Here is an 8,566-nt window from a genome sequence, read left to right as displayed (position 1 = left end):
GAAGCGGTTTGACACGATGGTCTTGCAGTGGATTTATGCCACAGTCTCAACTGACATCCTCACCTCCATTCTCATTGACGATGACACGGCTAAACATGCATGGCAAAGTGTTGTTGATCTCTTTCATGACAATAAGAATACAAGAGCTATGTACCTTAATAAGGAATTCACCAACATAAGTTTTGTTGATTTTTCGACGACAAATGCATATTGCAGTCGTCTCAAAAGTCTTGTTGATCAACTAGCCAATGTTGGAGCTCCGGTCAATGACCACAATATGATTTTGAAAATGCTTCAAAGTTTGATAGAACCATACTCTAATTTTGTCACTGTGATGTGAAACAAGAAAACCCTACCTAGTTTTGCTATAGCTCAATCCAAAATTGCTTTGGAGGAGACCACTATCATGGAGCGAGCAAAACAAGAATCTAGTTCCATCGCCCTTCTCACTACTGCTTATTCTAATGATAATGGTTCCTCTTCCCAAACATGGTTTTGGTGGTAAGTCTGGTGGCGATGGCTAGGCTAGTGATGGATGCGGCAGCAACTGCGGAGGTGGTCATCCCAGCAGTGGTGGACAGCCAGTGCAGCAACAATGGTCTCCACCTCCTTGATGGGCGTCGATGCTAGCTCCTTGGGCCATACCTCAATGCCCATACCTTACTCAACCTTGGCCTGGGCATGCTGGGCCATAACAGTCTTGTGTATTGGGTTCAAGACCACAGTAGCAATGGGCCTATGCAGCGGCTCAACACTGGACTCTAACGAACATCGAATTAGTCATGCACATTATGTCCCTTTCTCAATCTGATCCGAATTGGTATATGGACACTGGGGTGATGTCTCACATGACGTCCGCACAAGGTAATCTCTCGTCTTATTTTAATTTGAGCAAAAATAATGGTATTATTGTTGGTAGCAATCTAAGGAAGTTTACTGTTGATAATAATATACGTGTGGTTTTTGATCCATTTGGATTCTCTATGAATGATTTGTAGACGGGGACATTACTAATGAGATATGATAGCATGAGTTAGCTTTACCCCATCACTTCCACTAGTCAAATAACAAGTTTTCCTCATTTTGCTTATTTAGCATTGTCTCTTTGGCATGCTCGTTTGGGTCACCCGAGAACTTTGGTGTTAGATTTACTTCGGCAAAATAAAATGATTGATTGTACTAGTATCTCTAGGTCTAATGTTTGTCAATCTTGTGTATTCGAAAAACATATTAAGTTTCCTTTTGTTGCATCCACATCTATGACATGCCTTTTGACATTATTCATAGTGATATTTGGATACTCTCGTTCTGAGTTCATTGAGACATCGTTATTATATCCTTTTTCTAGATGATTATTCTAAATATTTGTGAACTTTCCCTATTGTTAAAAAATCTCATGTTTTTTTTCATTTTCACAACTCTCAAAGCTCATATTTGTACTAAGTTTGAACGTGACATTAAAAATATACAATGTGATAATGGGAAGGAGTTTGATAATAACTTTTTTTTGGCAATATTGTAAGTCAAATGACATTTCTTTCTGTTTTTCTTGTCCACATACTTTGTTACAAAATGGGAAAGCTGAAAGAAAAATTTGATCACAAATAATATCATAAGAACTCTTCTTCTTCATGCTTCTATACTGCCTTCTTTTTGGCATCATGCATTACAAATGGCAACATACCTACATAATATACTTTCGAGTAAATTATTAGCCAACAAGTCCCCACTAAAAATGCTTTACCAAAAAAATCCTTCATATTCTCAATTATACTTTTTAGGTATTTGTGTTATCCTCTTTTGCTGTCTACTACTATAAACAAACTCCAAGCCCACTCTAGTCGTGTGTGGTTTTGGGGTATCCTTCGAATCATTGTGGTTATAAGTGTTTTAATTTGTCTAATAATAAAATGATCACTTATCGGCATGTTCATTTTGATGAGAACACATTCCCCTTTGCTAGGGTGCATGAACCAAAACTCACTAATTATGATTTTTTAGATAGTGAACTTTATCCTTACTCATAAAGAAAAATCTTATGGTTCTTTTGAAAGGCATAAAGCCCGTCTTGTAGGTAATGGTAAAACTCAAATAGTTGGCATTGATTTTGGAGAAACATTCAGTCCGATGGTGAAACTAGTGATGATCCAGACAGTCCTCTGTCTTTCATTATCTAAAAATTGGTCAATTCATTAGTTGGATATAAAAAAAATACTTTCTTGCATGACGAGTTAAAAGAGATAGTATATATGCATCAACCTATGGGTTTCAGGGATTCTGTGCATCCATATTATGTATGTTTACTAAGAAAGTCTTTATATGGGCTTAAGCAGGCTCCTCGTGGCTTTTTTTGCTAAAATGGGATGAGTGGAGAAACTAATTCTTCATGAAGAGTGATTCCCAAACAAATTTACTTTCTGGGGTGGAATTGATATAGTGTCGTAAACTTTATTACTAACACACATTAAATTTTTTTTATTGGCAATGTCGGCTTACAAAATAGCAACACAAATTTTATATTATTTAAAACTAAATTGTTAGCAAAGTAACAATTAACACTAACTTATATTGTTGCCACTTGGTACAAGTGTCAGCTGAGAATAGTCTGACACTTATATGTCAGTTGACTTCTTTGCAACACCTGTGTATCGTTATACATATTTCTGACACTTTACCATGTGGTGGCGACTTTGACTTTGACATTTGCCTCGTGCACCACGCGGCAATTCACACTTTTACACTACAGTTAAAGAAGTAATATATTCTTTTATCTACTGGTTTTTATCCAATTTAAAGAATATATATATATATATATATATATATATATATATAAATGAAGCATGATCTTCTTACACTAGTGTAAGTCTAAAAATTCTTACACCCAATCTGAAACTTTTATTTAACTTAAATCTAACGGGTTATAATTTATTACTTTATTGACCGTTAGATTTAAGTTAAATGAAAGTCTCAGATTGGGTGTAAGAGTTGCAATTAAGATTTAAATAATAATATTAATATTATTTTGAATTTATGAAATTAAGAATATTTGTGGTGCTTGATAATTTATTTAATGTAAGTATAATATTGAAAATGTAAATATAAATCTCTTTTATTTAATGTTCTTGTAATATTTTCTATTAGTATTTGTTTAAGTAGTTAATTTTTGTAAGATTTTTGTATTTTTTAATTTGATATGCTGAATGACCGAAATTATGGTTATTTTATATTGGATTGAAAGTGTGTATGAAGGAAATGAGGGTATAATATTTGAAGGGAACAAAAAGATGGTTAAGATAGAACGTGAAATTACTTTTGAGATGGTGCAAAGAAAAATACATACAAAATTGAGATTGTGCAGTAGTAATATAATTTCTAGACTAATTTCATAAATTTTAGTTGATGTAAGAAGTGAAAACCACACAATTTTAGATATATGTGATAATGAAGACATTGACTGCATGATAAATGCATGTCAACAACAACATCAAAGAAATGTAAATGAGTTATATGTGAATATTGCAGTTGGTGAAACTTCTCATATTGTTGTACAATCGTTAGGTCTAAATTTATCACTCTCACATGTTAATGTTAGTGACAATGAAAAAGAGTATGCAAATGAAAGAGATAATATATAATATTTATCTAAATAATATAATGTTTCAATTTAGTAATTTATTAATAAACACGTGTTGCTGCATCTGCAGATGAAAAAGATGACTACGATGATGACTATGAAGATGAAGGATAAATTCCTTTAGACAGTTCTTCTGATATTAATTTAAATGATGGTTTTGATTCAATGATCAATATTTTAAACATTAAAAGAAATAGCAATGTGCAACAACAATCAATAGGTATAATTTTATAAAATAAATTAATTATAATTTTTTTTTAAACTATCATTGTGAGAGTTTAGTACAGATTTTGTAACACTTTTTTGGAATATAAGTTCACACTACACTGCTATTAATTGAAAACATCTTGATCAAGAATTGAATTTTTCTGAATTACATTCGTCACAATTATGGATACAAAGAGATGTATTATATGTTGAACAACTCTTTAACTCTAAAGAGGAGATAAAAATGGCCATAAAACATGCAATGAGGAAATATCAAACATTTTTTGTGATTGAGTCAAAAGCGACAACTCAAGTTGTGAAGTATGTGAATCATAATATTAGATGTCCTTGGAAAGTAAGAGCATTGTTGTTCAAAAATACAAATAAGTGAAAAATTATGAAATGGCATGGTATGCATACATGCATAAATACAATGATTTCTTAAGACCACAAAAGGTTGGATTCAAATTTTATTTGTTCATGCATTCCTGTTACGTGAATTTCAATTGATGTAATTTTGTTTTTGTTTTTTTTAAATAATCATTAGTTGAGACATATTGTTTATTTTTATTGACAAGTGTGGTCAAACAAGAACTATCAGTACTAGTTTCATTAATCCAAGAGAGAATAAGTGGGCAGTTTGGATATTCAATTTCATACAAAAAAGCATAGAAAGTAAAACAAAAAACAACCATGACAATATTTAGTGATTGGAATTAATCATATGCAACATTACCAAGATGGTTAAAATATATGTAATTACATGCTCCTGAGTTAGTTTACAAAATTGAGACCAATGATTATGTTGGAAGTAATGTAGTGGATAATAGTTCAGGGTCTTTCATCGATTGTTTTCGTTATTTAGGCAATGCTATGAAGTATTCAAGTTCTTTAAGCGTATAATACAAGTAGACGATACATTTTCATATAGTAAGTACAAACAAACATTGCTAATTGTTACAATTCAAGATGGCAATAATAGTGTGTTTCTTATAGTGTTTGACATTATTGAAGGAGAAATATTATCAGTATAGGAATGTTTCTTAATGATGATTTGTTTGAATGTTACTAAGAAGACTAGGATTTGTTTGATATCTTATCACTATCAAAGTATTAAAGGTGTTATGTCCAACCCACATATTAGGTAGTAACCTCCCAATACATATCATGTTTATTACATTCGTCATATTGCAAGCAATTTCAATAGAAGATTCAAAAATACCACCTTGAAAAGTAATGTCATCAAATTAGGTAAGTTTTTTTCTAACATTTGTGTATTTGGATTAATTAATCAATATATATGTTTTTCACCATTAACCCTATCAACTCTTTAAATATAGCATATACACCCTATAAATAAAGATTTGAAGTGAAGCTTAATATATTTCGTTCTTATTCTCCCAAAATTCAAACTTGGATTAACAATATAACAAAGGAAAAATGGAAATTGGCTTGTGATGATGAAGGGCATCGTTATGGGCACATAACTACTAATTTGTCAAAGTCAATCAATAAGATTTTAAAAGGGGTAAGAAATCTCCCAATTACTGCTCTAGTCAAAGCAATGTATGTTAGATTGGTGGAGTATTTTGTGAAGCATTGTTAGAGCACAATAAATGACATGGATTAAGATATTGTCTAAAGTTATTTGAAGTTATAGAAAAAATCAACAAGAAGCATATTCACATTAGGTTCGTCGTTATGACATACAAATAACAAGGTTTGAAGTTGAAGAGGTTTTTAATCATGTGACACAAAGAGGTGGTCATAAGTGGAGTATAATATCATCTACACGATTATGTGAATGTGGCAAATTTTAAGCATACTAATATTCATGTTCACATGTCATAGCTGCTTGTACTACTCTGAGTATAGACTTTTGGCAATATGTTGATCATATTTATACTCTATAGTATGTTGTAAACATATACTGATCTTAGTGGTGGCCGCTTGGATATGAAAATAAGATCTTACAAAATTATGAATAAAAGTTGTTGCCAGATTAAGATAGAGCACGAAGAAAAAGAAGACTAAAGACTTCTAGAATTAGAAATAAAATAGATTAGGTTGAGTCACAACCGTGACAATGATGTAGGTTATGCCGACAACTGGGTCCTCAACAATCCAATGCTAATAATACTAATGAGTAATATTGTTCTTCATTGGTAGATAGCAAATGGAGAATAAAATAGTCTTTATATATCATTTATCATTGTAATTGTGTCATAAATTAATTAAATGTATGCTGTCTTATTAATTTGCATTGATGTTATGTCACTTATTTAAGGAATGAAAGAAACATGGGAAAATAGTAAAAATATATATCATTTGTGCATTTAAACCAAATATACCATTACATAACATTGTCTAAAGTTATAACAATCAACAAAAAAAATTAATCACTGAAGTAGTCAAAATGAAGAACTTTTTTTAATACAATATGATAACATATTCTCAATTGGAATTCAAGGACTGGTCATGATGTCCCTCCTCATGAGGTGTGAAAATGCAATGTTGACGATGATCTCAAGCTCTGCAATGAGGGTTACGTCTCACATTAGGTCCTGTTGCATCTGAGGCTCTAATGAATTTAGCATTAAGATCAATTTCACACTCGTCCGCTAGTAGCAATGATGATGTCTCCCTACTATGTTCACTTTGATGAGTTCCTACACTAGCTGCATTTAGTGTGAAAAATAATGGATCATATGGAGGAGGTGTCATAAAAAGGGTAGTCTCTGAAACATAATATTCATTGGTGGTAAATGGAGATGCAGGAGAGACGTTTGTGTCCTGTGATGAGCGAACATAAGATGACTATGTCCTTTGCAAAAGGTGAAATGGAAAAGGTGGAAGGGACATAATAAACATCATTTCCTCATTCGGGCAAAGGGGGTAAGGTAAAATCTATGGTTTGCAATTTTAAAAACCGAAGAGTATTCAATAAATTAAAAGAAAAATTTTATTTTAAAATTCCTCAATTAAGGATAAATATAATATACTTGAATTGATGTTCGTCAACGTTGCAAATCTCTGCCTTCATCTGACGTTGTATACCCTGACTAATGTCAATTAAGGATTCATCTGAATTTTTACTTTGGTTAGGAGGGTCACATGAGGATGAAAGCTCTAAGATGCGTTCATTTTGTAAGGATAACATCGTCTTACACAATTCCTTCATCTCCGCAAATAAAAATATGTTCTTACCATCACTATATAAGTAATATGCCCTCTTATGAGTATTTCCTTGCATTACCATTACATATCCTATTACAATCTTTTAAACAAAGTAAATAACATGAAATAGTCAAAATTACTTACAAGTAATGCAAACACTGCACCATCCCTGCTCATCCATCGTCTAATATGAGTAATGTACCACCATATGTATTTGGAGCTTGAACTCAATAGACCAATCTGTGGTTCATTACTCACTACCCAATCTAATGTTCTGTCCCAATGCTCCATTATGTCCCTAAACTTGGACTCCCAATTGTCACCAGTTTTTCCTCTAAGAATAATGTCATGTAGTTGGTCTAGCTGATAATGAGCATAAGAAATATGTTATATCATCCCAAATTGGCGTATGACACGGTCGGGTTGGTGCTATTCATATATCTGAAAACAAATAAGTGACATAATTGCTCTCTAAATATTCATGCCCTCAGTGCATATGGTGGGCAAAGTATGCATTAAATCCATACTATACAATTATCACACAATTTGCAAGTCAAAAATATATTAATTTAGTTATTCATAAATATAAATTAATTATAACAAATTATTAAGGTATAACAAAATACCTCATTATGTTTCAAATGATCAAATTTGTATCTAAAGTATGCAAGATCCTTTCTCCCCTTCCTATAATTTTGATTAGCTAACCACTTATACAAACATAAAGATTAGTGAGAATAGTTGTAACATAATATTTAAATTAATTATTTAATGAAAAAAAACATTGTAAGCATACCATGCACCATAAGAAAGATCATTTCGTGTGTAGGGGAATTACTAAAAGCTAGAAATGGAAACATATCTCATGCCCACATCATCACTAGTGGAGTCAATCCTCCAATACCAGAGTGATCAATATTTGTAGACATGCATAACTCTCAGTATAGAAATGCTAAAGCTGCAGCTCCCCAACTATGTTGTCCAGTGATCTCCAAATCCTCAAGTAATGAAAGGTACTTAACTGAGACCCTACAACTAGAATGATTAGTCAACATAAATCCACCTATCAGTCTCAAAATATAAGCTCTAGCAAACCGAGTTAGCTTAAATGCATTTTGGTTGTGCAAGCCAATGTGAAAAAAATGTTCGTCCAACCAGGTAAGTTTCAAGATGTTTCCCATAAATGCGAAACTAGGTGGTCTAATTCTTAGCAAATCCTTAACGATCTGTGCCCTGTCACCTCCTGTAGGGGCAATAACTGGCCTTCCATCAATTCGAAGACCTATCTGAATAATGATGTCTTCAAGAGTGATAGTACACTCTCTAGGAGACATATGAAACGTATAAATCTCTAGCCTCCATCTTTCCACCAAAACTATAATCAATTGGTGGTTACTAGGAATACTAGCCAACTGTGCAACTTCGGCAAATCTTGCTAATGTCAAATGAGGAAAAATCTCTACTGGAACTCCTTCCATGCTAACATGTATGAAATGACCTCTCTTCACTCTCAAAATTGGGTGTTTATGCTCATCCTAAATATGTTCT

The 8,566-nt window shown here is 32.4% G+C and overlaps 1 protein-coding gene across 1 annotated transcript; it reads right to left on the bottom strand.

Annotated features, from left to right (window-relative positions):
- Positions 1-7,956: 7,956 nt before the first annotated feature.
- On the bottom strand, positions 7,957-8,496 carry LOC113852047 (protein MAIN-LIKE 2-like). Its single transcript, XM_027482304.1, has one exon. The coding sequence runs from the start codon at positions 8,494-8,496 to the stop codon at positions 7,957-7,959; it is 540 nt and encodes a 179-aa protein (XP_027338105.1).
- Positions 8,497-8,566: the final 70 nt, after the last annotated feature.

The sequence above is a fragment of the Abrus precatorius genome, unplaced genomic scaffold (assembly GCF_003935025.1).
Source record: "Abrus precatorius isolate BTA unplaced genomic scaffold, Abrus_2018 Scaffold10, whole genome shotgun sequence".
Lineage (NCBI taxonomy): Eukaryota > Viridiplantae > Streptophyta > Magnoliopsida > Fabales > Fabaceae > Abrus > Abrus precatorius.
Note: the sequence above shows the minus strand (reverse complement) of the source record. Positions and strands in the feature narration are given on the sequence as shown.

What these genes read in the sequence shown, in the direction of transcription:
- LOC113852047 (XM_027482304.1), bottom strand. Translation starts at nt 8,496, where the DNA reads ATGGAAGGAGTTCCAGTAGAGATTTTTCCTCATTTGACATTAGCAAGA.